The following is a 21,289-nucleotide window of genomic DNA, read 5'->3' on the forward strand; positions in this document are numbered from 1 at the left end:
TACTGATCCTATTGGATTAGGACTCCATCAGTTTGAACTCATCTAACGTTAATTACTTAATTAAATCATAACACGACCATTTGGGAACATGATACAGTAACTAACATGAGTTTATAATATAGGAACATATTTACTATAAATGATTATTATAAAAGGCAGGATAGAAAATTATATAGAGAGTATGATCACAACTATACATAGGACTATATGTAATAAAAGTAATTCTAAAATTACTGTTATCAGAATAGCAGTGATCATCTTTGGGTTATGAGGATGCCTTTCTGTATCTTTCTTTCCAGTGTGTTTTCTCCCAAAAATTCTACAATGAATACAATTTGCTCCTATAATACAAAACTAACAATGTACTTTATATACATAACAAACAGCAAACTATGCTAATAACTTCTGAAAAGTCAGTCATGTTTTATGAAAATATAGTCATATTTTGGTTAGGGCTTCCACATATGTATTTTGGTTGGAAGACAATTCATTCCCTAATACCCACAAATTTAAAGAGATTTTATTAGTTATCTGAACACTACCTACCAAAAAAATTACAGGTCCAGCTGACTTCACTGGTGAATTTTTTCAGAGATTTAAAGAATCAATCCTAATTCTTCACACACTCTTCCAAAAAATAAGATGAGGCATTTCCAAAATCTTTTTATAAGGCTAGTATTCCTTGACACCAAAACTAGACAAAGATGTCAAAAGCAAAGAAAATCATGGTCCAATATTGTTTATAAACATAAATGAAAAGTCCTCAACAAAATACTCATAAACCCTACTAAGCAACACATAAAAATGATTATACATTATGACCTAATTGGAATTTTCCCAGGAATTCAAGGCTTCCTTAACATCTGAAATCATATCAAGAGAATAAGGAAAAAAACTGAATAATCATCTTAAAGGACATAGAAAAATAATTTAACAAAATTCAACAGGCCTTATGATAAATAATTCAACAACCAGGCACAGAAGGGATCTACCACAAGTTGAAAAATTATATCTCTAAAAAATTCCCATCTAAGATCATACTTAATAGTGAAAGACTGGGTTCTCCCTCAATATCAGGTACAAGAAAATAATGACTGTGCTCTCCACTTCTTTTCAACTTTGTACTGGAAATTCTAGACAGAAAAATTAGGCAAGAAGTATAAATAAAAGACGCTAGTGATGATAAAAGACACTAGTGATATTCTTGGTGATGAGCTCTGCAGATACAGTAAAGACAAATAAACAACCCCCCAAAACCCACATTGACTTGTACATTATATAGGGATGAACCATATGGTACATTAAATACACCTGATTAAAGCTGTTATTGAAATGGGAAAGTAAGTAAATATTATGAAGAAAGGTAACCGATAAATGTAATAACTTAAATGTATCAACAGAGAAATGACTAGAAGAAGACAAAATCCAGAAAGTAAGTACAATAGATAGCAAATGCATTGAATCAAGAATACATTAACATTCAAAAAACAAACTTTCAGGGTAGGTCGCTTCCCAGGTGAATTCCATCAAACATATAAGGGAGAAACATTTCGAAATCTATACTAACTCTTTCAGAACATGGAGTAGAAAGAAATCTTCCCCAACATATTTTGTGAAACTAAGGTCCTCCTGATAGCAAAACGAGATAAAGGCGTTTCAAAAAATAAATATTACCAACCATTTTTTCTCATTTATTTAGAGAAAAAAATCTTTAAGATAATATCAGAAGATCAAATCCCATATCATTGATAATGTGTAACATCTGAATAGGAATTATACAAAGAAGCAGATTGATTTAACAATTGAACAACAATCAATTCTATTGACCATGTTAACAAAATGAAGGAGACAAATTATAGGATTATATCAACATATGCTGAAATTGCATTTGACACAAGTCAACACACATTCACTACACAAAGAATAGAAAAGAACTTTCTAAAAATGATAAAAGGTATTTATCAAAAACCCACAGCTAAAATCATGCTTAAAGATCAAAGAATGAATATGATCTGCTTAATCCTGGGACTAATACAAGGTTATATACTCTCATCACTTGTATTCAGTTTTTATTGGAGATCCTAGTCATGAATGATTCAGAAGAATAAAAGCATATGGATTACAGAAGAATAGTTAAATCTTTCTTAATTCATAGATTACTGGCCAAGGAATTTACAAACAAATAAACAAAAAATCCCAGAGCACTTGGGTGGCTCAGTCTGTTGAGCATCTGACTTTGGTCAGGTCTTGATCTCAGAGTTCGAGGGTTTGAGCCCCACACGCAGTGTGGAGACTGCTTTGGATCCTGTCTTTTTTGCTCTCTGCCCTCCCCCCCTCAAAAATAAACATTTTTTAAAAAAATCTACACCCCTCCCCCTGCAAAACCCTACTAGACTAAGACATACAATTGTAGTCACCTGATACAAGTTTTATAATTACTAATGAATTTTATTAAATATATTAGTAATAAATACTTGAATATAAAATTTAAAAATAACAGCATTGAAAATAACATCAAAACGTTAAATACTTAAGATATAAGTATAGCAAAATATGTGTTTGAACTACAGAATGACCCTACAAAATATTGCTCTGGTAAATTTAAAAAGATCTAAATAAATGGAAATACAAGCCATAGTCGTAGATTGGAAGACTTAGTATTGTTAAAATATCAGTTATGTCACAATTTGTCTGTAGATTCAACAGAAGTCCTGACACAATTTTGAGCAGCGTTAAAAAAAAAAAAAAAAACACAGATATTATCTGATACTATTTTTTTTATGAAAATACGAAAGATTTAAAATATACAAAATAATCCTGAAAGGGAAAACATTGGAGGAATCACACTACTTGAACTTCAGCAGTTAAGACAATGCTATATTTACATTAAAATTGACATATAGATGAATTTATTTATTTATTTTTTCAGGGGTGTAAAGACCTCCAAATATCTGCTCTTCTTTTTTTTTTAATTTTTAATTTTTTTATTTTTTAATATATGAAATTTACTGTCAAATTGGTTTCCATACAACACCCAGTGCTCATCCCAAAAGGTGCCCTCCTCAATACCCATCACCCACCCTGCCCTCCCTCCCACCCCCCATCAACCCTCAGTTTGTTCTCAGTTTTTAACAGTCTCTTATGCTTTGGCTCTCTCCCACTCTAACCTCTTTTTTTTTTTTTTTTTTTTCTTCCCTTCCCCTCCCCCATGGGTTTCTGTTACGTTTCTCAGGATCCACATAAGAGTGAAACCATATGGTATCTGTCTTTCTCTGTATGGCTTATTTCACTTAGCATCACACTCTCCAGTTCCATCCACGTTGCTACAAAAGGCCATATAGATGAATTTAACAGAACAGTGAGACCAGAGGTAGTTTGTCTGATTGTTTGTTTATTCAATTGATTTTCAGTAAAGATGTCAGATGTTAAAGTAATTCAATGTGTGAAAAAATAAACTTTTCATGAAATGAAGCTAGAACAATTGGCTATCTATTTGAAAAATAAAAACAAAAACAAACAACTTTGATCCTTTCCTCACACTATGTGCAAAAATTTCCTCAAAATGCATCATATAACTAAAACCACACAATGTGAAATAATCATAGTGTGAAGCAAATCTTTATGGCTGTCGGGAAATAACAATTTTCTGAGACGGGACCTAATAAGGAAGAACTATGAAAGAAAAAATTGATTAAATGGACTTTATGAAATTTAAGAACTTTTGTATTTTATAAAAAGGTTAAAAATTAGTATTACACTATTCTCTTAGAATTGAAGGTCTACCTTCCTAGAAGGGTGTTGTGACAACAAGGGAGTACAAGGTAGGGCTTCCGCAGTGCTATTAATGTTTCCTGTGGCTAAATATTTCCATAGACATTAACAAATCTTGGATTCCATTTTCTCAGTTTTCACTTTGCTTGTATGGTGCCACATGGGCAGGGGCGCTGGAGGTTTAGAACTCAGTATTTTCATCACCCTGTTTCTGAGGCTCATTAACCAAAGGAGGAAGAGGAACATTTTTTCTAAGCTTTGTCAACATGGATGTTACTTGCTATTTACATGATTACTGACTCTGAAATCATAGCTATGTTCAAAACCTAAGGAAAGCAGCAATGTATATTAATATGCTTAGACACTGTGCTATGTGATTTATAGATATTAACTGACATAATCTTCTGGAAACCTTGGGAGGTAGGTAATGTACCTAATTCAGAAACAAAGAAGCTGAAGTTTAACTAGGGCCAACCCAGGTGCTATATGACTCCCCATATTTGGTTCTATGACACCCTCATTAGATTACTTTTTCATTATACCATGTTCATGAAATTAGCTGGCTAAATAAACCCAATTCCATTCATGAATAATTAACTCATGTCTGGCCAAATAGATGCCATGTGGCAAAAACAGTAGCAATGAATCAGGTCTATCTCATCCTTAGAAAGTTTTAAGATTATGTGAGATCTTATTTCCTTTGGCAAACTCAAATCCCCGAAATATCTTTGAATATAGAATCACAAAACACTTTTAGTTGAAACGGAAATTGATATTTCTATCAGACTCCTACTTTTTAGAGATGAGGGACTTGATGTTCTGAAGAACAAAATGCTTTGCCCAAAGTGTTGTTGGAAGACTATAGCCTTCGGTTACCAAATTACAAATTCTGCTCTCTTGCTGTTATTCCAACTGTTTCCAGTAATATTGTAGATACAAAATCTAGGGGTGGGGATGACAATGCATAGTGAATCAGAAGACAAGCAATCCTGGTGAAATTTCTGACTTTCCTTACCACACACCAAGAACAGTGAGGATATAAGAGACATTGACAGCAAGGCAGAGGAGCCTGCTGTATGGAGGAAGTAGGTGAACCAGAAGGCAAATACCATTAGCATCGGATGTGGGATGGACAACTTATTGATTTCCTTTTCATTTCAGTCACGATGCACATCAGTAAATAGCAGATCATGTCATGGGAGTCAAGCTGGAACCTGGCAACACTAGGGAGAAATGAAGCCTGGAAGGGGGGAGCTGACTGTTGTGGCAAACGTGTCACATCCATAAGTCCCTTTAGGTCAGAGAAGGTAATTTATTCTGGCATTCTTACAAGTACTGTAAAGTACCGCAGCTTCCTGCCTGTAGTTCTATAATTCTCTTTAACACTCATGGTAAAACAAGAAGAATGAGAAAGCTTGGTGATCTCCTTCCTGATCGCCTTCCTTGGTGATCTCCTTCCAGGTGCTTCTGTTGTCATGTGGCAGATAGAGGATGATTTTGGACAGCCATGAATCCTCAAGTTCCTGCCATGATCTCAGCTCCACACGGCCTACCATCTGCTGAGAAAAAACAATTCTGGACTCGATAAGTTTAGAGGCCTTGACTTGCAGACAGCAAAAATGCTGCTAACTTGTGCACAGTAACTGCCACCCAAATGTTTTTAGCTTCTCAAACCATCAGGCAAGGAAAGGAGTTATCATGGCACATCTCATGGGCTCTGATCACTAGAAAGAGCTAAGACTGATGTTATAAAACGGGACAGGCAGGGGTGCCTGCTTGTCTCAGTAGATTGAGCATAGGACTCTTGATTCCACTCAGTGTGGAGTCTGTTTGAGATTCTCTCTGTCTCTTTCTCTCTCTGTCTCTCTCTTTCTCTCCCTCCTTCCCTCCCTCCCTCTGCCCCTCTTCCCTGCTCACATGTGCATACTGTATCTAAAATATTTTTTTAATGTGGCAGGGAAACATGAATTTGGCATCTGAATGATCCGCATGGGAATCTTTTGGCTTTGTTATCAAATGGACAACTTCATCCAGAGAAAGTCCTGGTAATTCAACTAGGACTAAGGGTCTGTCTCCCCACCTCTACCAGCAAATACGCTAGTATGGGAAGAAGATGTAATCCAAGGTAGAGGAAAAAGATGTTAAGTATCATGTTGGGCCTTGAAACCGGCTGCAGTAGTTAGGGCTCTAATTAATACCACAAATATTCCCCTCATACAACTCATCCAGGGTGGAAAAAGCCTACCAGAATCCTGAGGAGATTCCTCCTGGAACTTATAGGATATAAATAGATCCAAGTGCCAAAGAGGTGATCTGTAATAGACATGGTGGTACACTGTCCAGATTTAACTTCTTTAGGACTGAAACACTCAGTCAGCTGCTGGTAGTGTTAATAACCAAAACGCACAACTTGGTTTCCCTTTATAGCATTTGCCCTTGGTTGAAGAGAGCCATCTTTTCCAAGAATCACCCCGCACTTCCTGGAGAAGGCCTCATGCAGAAAATGAAAGAAAAGAGTACTAGGACCTGAAGGATCAGCTGAGGCCTTTGTTGGCCTTGAATGGCAGCCAGATTCCTCTGCTCACTTCTGCATCCTGACTTCCCCAAGGTGTTGATTCTGAGAGGGCTCCCCAGCGAACTTTCTGTGTACTTCCTGAAAAACCTAACCTGTGACATCCTCATATTTTCCTTTCCTATGACTTTCGTTCTTTTTTGCAGTTCCATATTTATATCTGGGATAATTATTTTTTAGCTTTTAGCATATTTTATAGGCAAATGTATGGGCAACAGATTCTTCCAGATCCGTTAATCTGAAGATGTCTATAAATTGCTTTCAATTGTGGGACTTATCCTCCTTGGGGTAGAATTCTAAGATGACACATTCTTCTCCCCTTTCAGTACTTCAGATACATCATTTAATGGATGTTTTACTTCTGTTTTTAATCATCCACATAATTAAAACAGCTCATTGGCTTATTATTGTTTTCTTGGGCAGTTCATCATTTTCCCTCCCCTCTGGATGCTCTTAACTTATTGACTTTGGCTTTTAATTGTTTGTGTATCATTTGTCTAGATGGAGCTTTCTAAAATATTTTTTCCTCTTACAATTCTTGTAGTTTCTTGAATTATGTCAGGTTAAAAAAAAAGGCTAGTATTTCTTCACATTTTTTTCACCTGAGACAAACTCCATGCTTTGCATATCTTTTTAACATATATCATGTGTTTTTTACAATTTTCTTTTTCAATTTTGTAACACATTTGGTCTCCTCCTTCAATTTGGATATTTTCTACAGGCTTTCTGCTGTTTCTTATATGATATTATACCCAATACTGAATTTTAGTTATTGAATTTTTCATTTCTATAATTTTTGGTTTCTGCATTTTCACATTTTAAGTCTTTTCTCAAGATTTCTCTCCTATTTTCTTGAATGTATTAGTTATAATTAGAAATTATTTTCTGAAAAGTCAAATTTCTTTTGGTCTTTTTCTCTATTCATCCCATTTTATTATTGATTTGATGCTAATCAGTCTTCATTTTTGCAGTGTATCAATTTAATAATTGGATGCTTTATAAATTTCAAAAAAAAAAGGAATCTTGATAATGTTTTCTTTCTGCAAAGATGTTTGCATTTTCTTGTCAGACAGGTAGTGTTGCAACAAATAAGCTTTATTCTTTCAAGAATGGTTTTAGGGGGGACCTGTGTGGCTCAGTCGGTTAAGTGTCTGACTTCAGCTCAAGTCATGATCTCATGGTTTGTGGGTTTGAGCCCTGCATCAGGCTCTCTGCTATCAGCATGAAGCCCTCTTTGGATCCTCTGTCTCCCTCTCTTTCTCTATGCTCCTCCCCAGCTCATTTTCTCTTTCTCTCAAAATAAATAAATAAACTTAAAAAAAAAAAAAGAATGGTTTTAGGCTTTATTGATCTATTTCGTTTTTGTGTTTAATCCTAGGTAATTGTCCTTATTCCTAAAGCCAAGCAGAAATCCCCAGGTGTTCAAACTCCAACTTCCATCCCCCACTCTGAGTGACATCAGAAACCTCTATTCTGGTCTTTCAGTTACTACCTAATGTTATGTACTGGGTTTCATGGAATTTCCCCTAAGACTTTAGGTAGCTCTGTCAGTTAAGCTTCTGACTCTTGGTTCAGCTCAGGTTATGGTCTCACAATTTGTGGGATCGAGCCCCACATCGAGTCCCCAATGAAGCTTAACATCAGGCTCCATGCTTGCAGCAAGGAGCCTGCTTGGGATTCTCTCTTTTCCTCCATTTGCTCCTCCCTTTCTCCCTCCCCCACTTGTATAAGCGCATGCTCTCTCTCTCTCTCTCAAAATAAATAAACATTAAAAAAAGACTTTTGGAGTTATTCAATGACTTTAGAATATATCTTTACAGATTTTGAGAATTGTTTCTTTGTGGTTCTCTCTGCCCCAAAACTTTTCCCCTTGTATTTATGCTGTTTGGTTGTGGGGAGCTTGGTTTCTGACTCTGCAGACTTGTCAGGCCACTAAAATTGACACTTAACTTGGGACTATTCTCTGCCCTGCCAACCGGAAAATGTCCCCAGAGAAAACTCAAGAATAATGTGTCCCTCACATTATGTATTATCCTTATCTTCAAGTGTTGAAGCCCCTTAGGTAATATTTGAGTTGGTTGCCCTTTCAGACAAACATCTAACCATAACCATATATGTGTGTATATACACATATTTGTCTGTGTATGTATTTATAATTCTTTTCCAGGGGAAGATTAATGCAATCCACACGTCCATAACTGTAATCTCTGCCTCTTGTGGTAACTTCATTTTTTTAACTGCTACTTCAATGCAGCCTCTACTTTACTGAGATATTTAGTATTCTCTGAACACTGCTCTATCTTAATTTCCTGGTTTTACATATGGTATTCCCTTTTTCTTTGACACCTTTTCCTACTTCATCAGCTTTGTAAATGACTACTGGTCTTTCAGGTTAGTACTTATTTAACCATCCTTAACTGTCAGTTCTTCTCCACCAGAATGAATTGGTTAATTCTTTTAGATGACATCTGAACCTGTGTCCTTAACTCTTCCCATACCATTTTCATAATACGTTATGATCAAATGTTTATTTGTCTGTTTCTCTCCCTCGATTGTGGGTTTTCTTCTGAGAGGGATTCTGTTTTGCACATTTCAGTATCTCTGGAGTCTGCTAGTATAGTTCCTGACACATAACATGTGCTATGTCACTTCTTAGTGGGTTTACACGTGAATATTTTTTGCTTCCATCACTATAGACTTCATACTTAGAGGTGAGTGTTTGAGCCCTATTATTCATAAAGAGAAAAGTTTGTGAGATGGAAAATTCCTGTCACTACCAGTGCAGAGGACCTCTCAATAGGAAATAGGCAGTAATCCCAGGTATTTTTGTTGGTTGAATTACTTGAACACACTAATTTTGATTAGATTACTGGATCCCAATATCAGGTTCCCTCTGTAAAGCCTATTTCCTACACACCTCACTTGTACATTTCTATAAAAATGCTACATACTTATTCCTCCTGGAATAACACCAGTCAGTCTCCTGTATTGTTTCTCTCCTCCATACCCAGGCAAATACAACATATCCTTCAAGGGCCAGACCAGACCATGCCTCCTCCATTCCCTGAAACCTCTCTGGACACCTGTGCCTCTAAAGGCACTATTTCCTCCTCTAATATATCATCAGTTCCTCTCAGATTCACACTCAATTTGTTTTTGCCAATTTCCCTATGGGTTTTTACATCTCCTCGCAATAGACTATATGTTTCGTGAGGACAGACAGGAGGTATTTTATCTTCCCCTTGTTTTGTCAAACACTAAAGAAACAAGCACATTGGTGAGCTTATAACAGCATCACAAAAAAATATTGCTCAATAAAATGTGTAGTCATTTGTCTCTTTTGGTTGGGAATACTAAATTATATTGATTAATAAAGAATTAAAAAAAATTCTAAACATTATCTCCATAAGAGCTTAATAACTTCTGCCTTATGCAATTTGCCATACCTTTACCACCTTTTTTACTTACTTAGGGTTTTTCCTCAAATTAGCTTTAAATTCTTTCTTTTATTTATCTGTCTGCCTATCAATCACCTATCTACCAAGCCTCTTATCAAACATGAAAGGATGAGTTAAGTGTGCTACTTAAGCTTTATTTTTCCTCAGAGCAATGAAAATAATTTTAAATAGTCTCTCTCTGTACCACCCAAAAGTTTCCACAAGTCACCAGAGCTAGACTGTCCATATGGAGGACAGGCCAGTCTTATTTTATTTTTAAATTCTGTTTTATTTTATTTTCATCCATCTTCTTAAGCCTTAAAGGCATGTTTTCATTTTAATTAGATATATCCTGGTGCCAGTCAGCTCGGGGAATTAATCTAGGCCCTACCACTTTCCTTCTGCCCTAGCCTTGGCTCCTACCCCATTGAGCTAATTTCTATACCACTAGTTTTGAATCCAGATTCTTTCCTCTGGTTAAACCTCTTGGACCAGTCACTCAGCTTAGCAGTCTGCCTGGCTTTTTGTAATGGGCTCCTTTGCACATTGACCATGATCTTCACCCACTTTCCTGGAGCCTAGTCCTTGCTAGTTGTGCAGAGATTACGAGATGGGACAGAATCAGACAGTGATGGCTCAAAGAAGTCACCAGTAAGAAGGCCGGTTACACATTCTCGCCCTGCCCAGTCGAATAGACACAGTGTTTGGTTATGAGTCAGACTGAGGTCTGTGTGCATGTGATCTTCAGAAATACACTTAATTTCTTTAAGCTCATTTTTTTTTATCTGAAAAAATTAAGTGAATATTAATACATGCATGTAGGGGTTTATAGGATGATTAAATGAGAATATGAATTAATGTTCTTACTATTTCTAGCATAGGAAACACTCAATAAAAGATTATACCATTATTATTTTAATGCTATTATTATGCTTATTACTATACCACTACCACTATTTACAATGGGCCTGAGTAGCTGGACCAATTCCAAATACTCCATTTCTTGGCAACTTCTAGAGAATCCAAGGAGTGTTGCTTGCTGACTCACTCTTCCCTGGCTCTGTTGGCTGTCTGTGTTGGCAGCTGTTGCTTACAAAGTCTTTTCTGAGGGAACCATGAGAGCAAGGACCCACAAGACAAAAATCAAGAGAAATTATTATTTTCTGAGATGAAACGTTGCTAACAATCAGAAAGCAGAGCCTGATAATACACTATTGTTACGTGGAAAAAAAGAGATATACAGTAGATTAGGGACCCTTTGTCTACAGGTGACAATGGCATAACCCTTATGTTAGGGAGACCTGAAGACTGAATGTAGAGCAGTCCACCCTTGAAGGACATCTGAGTGGAGATCTGATTAACTTCTTTACTGAGGAACACTTCCTCCTGAGCAACATTCACAATATTCTGACTACTCATTCCATGTCCACCATTTTGCCACTTTTACACTTGTCATCCATTAGGCCAGGGTTTTGAGGCTTTTGGTGGTTATCCATGGCCAAAGGAACCAATCAGCCGCAGGAGACAGCACACCCTTGTTTGTAACAGTGGGGTCATAAACATTGCTTGGCCCTTCTGTTAACTCTAGCCAATAGCGAGCTATTGCTACCCACGCTAAGGAACTATCTTTCAGTGTTGTGACCTGGTGGTAGTAGAAGTTGATTGAGTTTGTAAGGGAACAGAGTATTGCAAAGTGATCACAGAAATAAAGCACAGGGATCATTTCTTCATCCTAGTGATATAAAATCCAAGGGAGATTTCCTGATTGCAAGAAACCAAGCAGTAACTGCTTCTTGGGTCCTTATTGAAACGTTGCATTTATGTGTGTGGGTATTTGGCCCAACATATATAGAGGATTGCATAAGAAATAGGCAGTGTTTAGCAATGTAACTCATCTGAGCTTTTCCAGAGGCTGAGGTCACTAAAACTCTTGAGAGGGACAGAGGATATAATACAAAGGAGACATGGCTTGGATTCATATAGGTCTATGTTTGTGCTCCAGCTCTGCCCCTTACTGGCTGTGCAACACCACGCAAATTATTTCCCCCATCTGAGCTTTAGGTAAAATGAACATTCTAAAGTTTAGAAATAGGAAATAACTTCAAATAGAGTTAATAGCAATTATAATAGCTACTTCATGAAACACTTTTGAGGACCAAGTGAACAGAATATTTATAATATTTATGTATCAGTTTATCACTGCCTCTGTAAAAAAATGACTTGGGGTGACTTAAAAAAATTGAACATTTGTTATCTTACAATTCTCTAGGATAGAATTCCAACAGATCTCAATGGGTTAAAGTCAAGGTGGTAGCAAGGTGGCATTCCTTTCTGAAGGTTCTAGGGAAGAATCCATTTCCTCACCTTTTCAGCTCCTAGAGGCCCCCAACATTCCCTGGTTCATGTCCCCTTCTTCCACCTTCAAAGCCAGAAGTGGTGTGGTAAGTCTTTCTCTGGTACATCAGTTTGTCTTCCTCTTTTGCCTCTCCCATTTTTAAGAACCCTAGTGACTACATTGGGCCCCTCTGATAATCCAGAATAATCTCCCTATCTGAAGGTCCTTATCTTATCACATCTACACCGTCCTTTTTGCCATGTAATGCAGCACATCCATGGTGTGCAGGGATTAGGATGTGGATGGTTGCAGGGGGAACATTATTCTGTCCACCACAGAGCTGTATAAACTGTGAGAGCTATAGGCATGACATTATTGGCTTATCAGAACATTGTGGCTTTTAACTGAAATTCTGGGGAAGGACGGGGATTATATTTATCTAAGTTTCATCATAGGGACATTGATGTACCTCAATGTCTTCATTCACATATGTCATATATTTAGTATCAGAAAAATTTTCTGTGATATTATTCAATACCAGTGTCCAGCTGCCAGGTGAGGAGACAATGAGTCAAACTCACAGTTAGCAATCAAGCTTTTATTCCCTTAGGAAACAGCACAAGCAAGAGACAAAAGGCAAAGGGGCCAGCTCCCCAACGTGACATTTTCCCCCACAGAACTGCACCAGGCTGGGGTCAGATGACGTGTAGCACAGATGAGGGAATCATCTTACTGCTGAGGAGCCTTGCAGAAAAGGCTCGTTCCTTTTTATAGACCCAGGGACCAGAGGAAGAAAGGAAGGAAGAGGTGTGAGTGGAGAAAAACCAAGTCAGAGTGAAGAAAAGTGTATCAACCAAGGCCTCTGATAAGGAGGTCTTGGCCCAAGTGCCTCTGGATGCAGCTGCCTAAGTCTGAGTCCTTTACCACAGCTTTCTTCAGAAAACTTCAATGCACGGAGTGTGTATCATAAGGGCTGCCTGGAAACCCTTCTAAATGCCCAGGGTCAGACCTGAAAGATCACATAGGATTTTGGCCTGGAGCCAGACTTCTCAGCTGGTATATATTTAAAAGCAAACGAACAAACAAACTAAAAACCCCACAAAAGATGAAGAAATATATAAACAGACCTCAGATCAACTGTTATAATAACCTGCTGTTAGAAAATAGGTGCTTTTTTGGTGACAAGAAAGTATTACTCATTTGTAATTTAAAAATGACACTTAGAAATTGCAGGAAGTGATGTATAAGTAGGCACATTTGTGGAAATGTTTCATACAGATCTTTTCCACATAATTTCCACGTAATTACTATCAGACATAGAACAAGCCTTAAATTAGAACTTGGGTCCTAAAATTTTTACCTGTGACTCTATGAGTCTTGATAAACAAAGAAAGAATCATCTTTTTTTTTTTTTTCCTCCTTTTGTTTAAGGAATATACAACAGAGAGCCAGGGAATCTTTTTGTCCACGGATACAGCTGATCTTAGCAGCAGCTACATTATTCGCCCTAGAGAAAAATTGGGCTGAGGATGGAAATAAATCTTTTATGTTCATTTCCTTCGTTCCCATTTGGCATGAGCTGTGACATTCTGGTAGCACATATTCCATGACTTTGTCCAGTTGAGTTTTAAATAACTCTGATGATTGCCCTCTTACTATTCCTCCTGGGATCTAATTCCACCATAAAATGGAGCGGACTGTTAGGGAGTTCTTGATACAATATTCTTGTGTTGAATTCTGGAGGAATTTTCCTCTACTCAATTTTACCTCCATAAAGAAAATCAATAAGAATACAAATAGAAAAGGAAGGAAAGAAAGTGGTAGTGATACTGGAGCAAGGGGGTGTTTGTTTGTCTGTTTTGTTTTGTTTGGATGGGGTGGGAGGGGCAGGGAGGAGGCCAGGTGTACCAGAACATAAAAAAGAAAAGAGGAGTTGAGGAGAGACACGATTAAAACATGCCCCCTCAGAATGGATCTGAGGAGGAAGCGGCAGCTGGGAATCAATAGCAAACCACCCATCAGATTCCTCTCACTCTGTGTGAAAAGAGCCTCAAGGTGTTGACTTTGGGTGTTTCTGTGGACTTGGTGAAGTCTCAGGTTGTTAACTTTAAACTGATATTTAACCATTCACAACAGCTGCACAATAGTGTGAACATGTGTGCTAGTGGGGTTGGGAAATCCTAGTGAAAAGGTTAACTCTCTTCCAAATTGTAATATTGTAACCTATCTGTTGCTTTTCCCAAGGACAACCACTACTCCCCTTCTCCATCCCAGAAGACATTGTCCTGTCCATCAGTCTTGGAACTCAGATCTCCAAGTACACAATTCCTGCAAATAGCAACAAGAAGCTGACAGGTAGTAGTTAAGAAGTCTCTACTCTCCAGGGACAAAAAGCACCAGATTTCCCCCCACCCAACTGTCAGGGTAGTCCTTCCGGATTGGTACCACAAAGATAAAAGGATCTGATGACATTCTTAGGGTTGTTTTGTAAAAATGATATACAGAAATAGGAAATATCTTCAAAGAAGTATTTTTTTATGTCATCCAAAGCAGAAATGTTTTAAATGGAATCAAGACCTGTTCTATGTTACATACACATAATGCCATAGTTTTCAGGCCCTCAGGCACCTTAATCATATCACTCTCTTGTTAACCTCCCCTCTACTTCCCAACCCAATGACTATCCTAGTTCTTGAAATAAAATTTAAAATCGTGAACACCATCCATTAGACCCAGCCCAATCTGGCCATTGTTCATCTCTCTAGCATCATCTGTGGCCATCTTCCCTGCATCCTGTCCATACTGAACAACTTTTTAAAATGAGTCACACCCCTCCACGCCTCAGATGTCTCAACATGCTACAGTTCCCTTGGCTTTTACTGTACCAACACCTTCCCCTCTCCCTCATCAAATTCCAGTCACTTTTCATATTATTAGTTAATTGTCACACCTTTGGAGAAAAATTTCTCTGTACCCCTATTCCCATACTAAGTCAATTTACCAGTCACGATCTCTCACAATGCCCTGCACATACCTTCTATAGCAGGTAAAATCACACAGATGTATAGGTAAATATGCATAGGTGTCTTTTCTCCTTTTCTTCCCCCACTGGACAGTAAACTGCCTGAGGACAGGAAGATCTTGTCTATATCACTCTATTGTAGCACAGGTCCTTAGTACAGTGCCAGGTACACAGTATACATTATGTAGCTTTTTGTTGGATAAATAACTTTCTATGTTACAACCCTAAGTGAGAATGACCAGACAGTAACTGGAGTAACTGTCCAACTTCAGAGAACTTTGGGTAGCTGTTCTAAATAGCTGAATTGAGCACACAAAGCATTTTCCATGTGAAAACTTGTTTGCTGCCTTTTTAAGTCACCAAAGCAATCTCTAAGCATGTGCAATTTATCTTGTGAGAGATTCCTAGTGTTAAACACAACATGATAACACAGATCCTACTTCACCATACAGTTGAAATATCCTCACTAATAGTTATCTTTCCATTGTGGATTCTGAAAATTTTCCACTTGATGGTTTGCACATGTATATATGCATGTTTATGTGTTTGTGTAAATTTTTTCTGATTCAAATTGTAAATCTACGGAAAAATGATGACATCTTTATTTTGTTACAGCATAAAGTGCTGTGTTAAATAATACTTAGTGGTGTGCTGGAGGCAGCTAATATTGGCTTGTAAGTGCTGATTGTGAGCTTCTCTTCCCAATTCTGTGTTCAGTCATGTCAAATCTATAGCTTGAAGTCTGACATGGTGGGAATATTTACACCATGAAAATCAGCAAACACTAGAAATCAAGGCTGTCTTCCATGGAGGGTTGGTTGTTAAATATTTACCTAAAAATGGTTATGATACTAATTAAGGATAACAACTGCCTATATCATGAGAAAAGAGGCTCTCAGAACAGTCTGCAGTTAGTGGAGCACTAATGGTGTATAGTTAACTGTGATATTGAAATTCATGTAGAGGTAAGGACTGACTTAGAATAGCGGAGAAGTTCCCTATTACAGGAAGGAACAATTCCTCAATCATTCAGAAGCTGAGCCATTCAACAATATGAATAAAGGGAAATGGGTAAATTTAAAATCCAGCATTAGCAGGTGTCAGTGACAAGAAGAAAAGAGAGTGATGCTAGTTGTGTTGGGAGGAGAAACCCATTCCAGAGTTATTGCTGGGGAGAAAGGGCAGGGATATCTTTAGGAAAAAGAGCCAATAAACAGTGTGAGATGGCCTTTGCTAGGATGACACAGAAGTTTGGAAATTATGTAAGAAGAAGCATAAAAACTATCAGTGTGCTAAGTATGGATTGGGAAAGAGAATTCCACATAAATTGGTACCGATTATTGAAAACATCACGAGGCAATCTCAGAAGTAAGGCCTTATGGTCATGGTATTTAGAAAACTTCTAAATCAGAATTGAATGTTTAGCAAAGAGTGATACCCCAGCAAACTGATGCCACACCTAAATTGAGCGTTCAAGGTCGGGGCCCACAGACCCAATGAAGGATGACCAGAAAGGGAGAACAGAGCTCAGCCTGGATCTGCAGGGCCAAGGTGAACTGAGCCCAGTCTCACTTCCTAAGTGTCGTCCTTCATCCCCCCTACCCTCATGGTCTCTTTTCTCTTTGCTTGCATTGCCTGTTTTGTTCATGGGGCACTGAGGTTTTGATGCTTCTGGTGGCCATTTTCTTCAAATGTAACACCTTGAGCCATTCTCTTTGCTCCCTCTGTGCCTGGCAAAAACGAGATGCCTACAGATGCTTCTGCTTGGAAAACAGTCATTCTCTGCATGTATGCCACATGCATTATTGCACCTACTGTGTGCCAGCATTCACCAGGCACATCCTGCCAACTCTCTTTATGTGTTTTGGTCCTAAAGCTGAACTCCCAACTGCACGGATGCGCATGTTCAGGCCTGACTACGTCATGCAGGCAGGCACCTTCTCATGTGGCATGATAGCAACCAGAACATATCTCTCTTGGAGCTAAGTACAGCTTTGGAATTTTCTTTTTCTCTTCTTTTTTCTCTTTTATTCTGTCTGTTTTGAACAAATTCCAGGTCTCTGCGATGCAGGTGGTCCAACTTGGTACACTGCTGTGTGCTTTAATTAAGCTTGCTTCTGGATCATACTGTTGACTCCCTGCTGAGTGCTCCCAGATCCAAAACTTGGTGGGGGGTCTGGGAAGGCCCTTCTATTCTCTCGTTGGATCTTGTACTGGATGACTATTGGTTTTTAGAGATATTTGGACTCAATAAACTAGTTTACACTGATTTCTGAAATCCACCCACAGTTATTAGCGTGTATGTCCCCTGCTCGTGAAACTCTAGATTTGATATATAAGCACATTATCTGGAGCTAAGAAAAAGTCAGAAAAACATACCTGTTTCCATTTTGTATTTATTATCCTTATTTTTTAAATTTTTGTTTAAATTCTTGTTGTGGTTTTACCTAAGAAATTAGCAGGAAACTAACCAGAGAAATGTGTACATTCCTTTATTTTCTTTTATTAGTTTGGACGGGAAAGTGAAAGGTAGACTAGAATAGAATGTAATTTCAGCCTTGTTACTACCTCGCTGAATGACCTCGAGCAAGCCGCCTCATCTTTTCAGTTGTCTGCTTCTTATCTGCACAATAACTCCAACGCTCTTTCTGGTTGTAATATACTATGGAGAGATAGCACAAAAGCCAGAAAGCCGTGGAGAGGGACAGAACTGCTTTAGTCCACTGAATACTTGGTTAAAGACTGAAGTCAAGATCAATAGATATTAAAAAGTCAAAGGTAATGCCTTTATTTTCTCCTTAAAAAAAGGTATATTATCCATAGCTGTCCATTTATAACACTACTGCGATAAGGCAAGATAAGAGAAAATACAGGGAGATAAAAATAAAACTTGCTATTTGCCAGCCACTGTGCCAATCAATTTGCGTGTATCACCTTCTTATAACACAACAGCTCTATAGATAGGTGATATCATCTCCATCTTACACATGAACCTTAAAGAGGTTAAGTAATTTGCTTAATGTCCGATTACTAACAAATCATGTGTATTGTATTCCAACACCAATCTCCTTTAAGTAAATAACATTGCCAATGCAGGAGGACTGGAGACAGGTGCCACCCCATATTCTTTAGCAAGTTTCTGGGTTTAGTACTTGGATGCACATTGGGGAACTCCAGAGTCCAACTGTGTAAGGAAAGAGCAGAGGAGGGTTTTTTTTCCTAGGGTATATGAAAAAATCTGGAGTGATTCTCCAACAAAAATCCAGTTTTCTGAGGAAGTGAAGAGTAGACTAAGTTGATTGGATAAATAGTCCTGTGCCCTGAAAAAAATAAACAAAACAAAACAAAAACAAGAAACAAAAAACTATTTTACCCTGAAGCAATGTTGTACACCCAGGTCATTGGTATCTGCCAATATTACCATCTAAAAGCAAACTCATGTTTCTCCCTGTTCCTTCTTTGGCTTACCATTTTCTTTCTTTTTTTTTTTTTAAGTAAACAAAACATACCTATCAAAAAGAACTTCATTTTTTTAAGCCTTTTTTTCACCTTTTTGTTTTTATTTTAATCACCCAGTGTTCATCACAAGTGCACTCCTTAATCCCTATCACCAAGAATCCCTGTTTCTTGGTTTGTCTTTTTCCCTTTATTTGTTTCTTAAATTCTACATGAGTGAAATAATATGGTATCTTTCTCTTACTTTGCTTAGCATTATACTCTCTAGCTCCATCCATGTGGTTGCAAATGGCAAGATTTCATTCCTTTTTATGGCTGAATGATATTCCATTGTGTATGTATACCACATCTTCTTTATCCATTCATCAACTGATGGACACTTGGGCTGCTTCCGTATCTTTGCTATTGTCAATAATGCTGCTATAAACATACAGGGGCATGTATTGCTTTGAATTAGTACTCTTGTGTTCTTCGCCTACTTAGTAGTGTGATTACTGGATCCTAAGAGTTCAATTTTTAACGTTATGAAGAACCTCCACACTGTTTTCCACAGTGGCTGCACCAGTTTGCATTCCCACCAACAGTGCAAGAGGGTTCCCCTCTCTTCACATCCTCACCAAAACCTGTTTCCTGTACTACTGATTTTAGCCATTCTGACAGGAGCGAGGTGATACCTCATTATAGTTTTGATTTGCATTTTCCCTGATGATGAGTAATGTTGAGCATCTTTTCATGTGTTTGTTGGCCGTCTGTATGTCTTCTTTGGAGAAATGTCTGTTCATATCTTCTGCCCATTTTTAATTGGATAATTTGCTTTTTGGGTGTTGAGTTTATAAGTTCTTTTTTTTAATTTTTTTTTAATTTTTTTTTAACGTTTTATTTATTTTTGAGACAGAGAGAGACAGAGCATGAACGGGGGAGGGGCAGAGAGAGGGAGACACAGAATGGGAAGCAGGCTCCAGGCTCTGAGCCATCAGCCCAGAGCCCGACGCGGGGCTCGAACTCACGGACCGCGAGATCGTGACCTGAGCTGAAGTCAGCCGCTTAACCGACTGAGCCGCCCAGGCGCCCCATAAGTTCTTTATATATTTTGGGTACTAACCCTTTATTGGATATCAAAAAGAACTGTAAAGCATTAGAGACCTTTGAAATGTCTTTAAAGTTTCATTTCTAAAAATAAAGCAGAACAAACATTTCTACCTAATAGATTTTAAAGAGTTTGACTGAATTGTGAAATGTTCAGTATGGCAAGGTGGACTGAAGAGGCAGGAAACAAAGTCATATGATTTTGTTTTTCAACACAGTGATAAATGATGTCAGCTAGGAAAAATACAAATCATGGAGTGCCTTACTGTACACATTTTTATCTAGTTTTCAGATGGTACATTATGACGGCACATTCCAAAAACTATTATATGCAGAGAGCAATCCTTTTCTAATCCTTCGTGTCTATACATTCCTGAGGATATCAACATTAAAGTGTTTATTGCCTTGAGCTCAATCAAGGTATGGCATGATTTTAATGTGAAACCTTTATTGTCCTGTAAGATCATGGCATAACTGATTTTATGTAAAACAGGTCATTCTCATTTCTTAATTAGTTGCTCTGGTCTTTTTCTTCCACATTGAGTACAGTATCCATAGTTATTCCAATGTCCTGCAGGGACCAGCCTTCCTCTACTTCCAGAGGCCTTCTGGGAAAGGAAGTAGAAAGGCTGTATAGAGATATGTGGTACCCGATTTTCATCATCCAGTGAAATAAGACCTGTGAACTGCAAGACTTGAAAAACCTTCTTCTCAGGACCCTCCCACTTGGACATCGGAGAGCAACAGCAACTACTTCCTCAGCTGTTTCAGGAGGTTCTTCAGGTAGATCAAGAACCTCCTTCTGCGTGGGCTGTTCAGCAGATGGTGAAATTTTGGTTAGAGGCTTAGGCAAGTTCCGTCTCTTTGCTGCTTCTCTGCTGTTTGATGTTTCAAAAGATGTCTGACTCCCATTTTCAAGCACCAATTCTTCATCACCCCCAAGTTTACGACCATTGCTTAATTTCCAAGTTTCACCCGTCATCTGATAAAAGCGCTCTTCCAGTTTTCTCAATTTCATCTCCTGGTGAGGTTTTAGAACATTCTCTATGCATCTGCTGACCTTTTCACCCTGTGCCTCTTGTTGTTTTTTTTCCTGGCAAGTTTTTGCCTTTTTTCATTCTTCTCTTCTTCTTCTTTCAGATACACTTGGGAAGATTTAAATGAATTAAGCCATGAGGTAGTCACAGAAATAATTAAAGTAAGAAGAGCAAGTAGTAAGAAAATCCGGCCACACAGCAAAATTAGATCTTTAACTCCTAGATCCGGGATCCCACGCCGGAGCTCTAGACACAAGAGGGGGAGAGCAGAGAAGAGGAAAATGCCAATGACCCCACGAGAAACCATGATAGCGGGAGCCCCGCGTCCGGGCGGGAGGCCCCTACCGTTTTCTTTTCATACTTCTATTAAAGAAGACAATCCGGAGTTAATGTGCTTATTCCGGACCGTGAAAGAAGATAGACAGTAGATGTTTAGATGATTGTTATGCTCTTCCAGGAAAGTATATACACACTGAGTTGTTTGTGTAGCATTAAAGTATGCTCAGTTATTCACCTAGTTTGGGGTGTTTTTCACTGCTATTAGTAACATGTGCTAGTGTGATGAAGGCATTG

At 38.0% G+C, this 21,289-nt stretch overlaps 1 protein-coding gene across 1 annotated transcript; it reads right to left on the reverse strand.

Moving 5' to 3' along the window:
- Positions 1 to 20,137: 20,137 nt before the first annotated feature.
- LOC102959351 (UBX domain-containing protein 8-like) lies at positions 20,138 to 21,023 on the reverse strand. The gene is given in 2 exon segments (XM_042960667.1): positions 20,138 to 20,769; positions 20,772 to 21,023. Coding segments are annotated over 2 exon segments (831 nt in total). The 3' UTR covers positions 20,138 to 20,190.
- Positions 21,024 to 21,289: the final 266 nt, after the last annotated feature.

Source organism: Panthera tigris, chromosome D2, assembly GCF_018350195.1.
Source record: "Panthera tigris isolate Pti1 chromosome D2, P.tigris_Pti1_mat1.1, whole genome shotgun sequence".
Taxonomy (NCBI): Eukaryota; Metazoa; Chordata; class Mammalia; order Carnivora; family Felidae; genus Panthera; species Panthera tigris.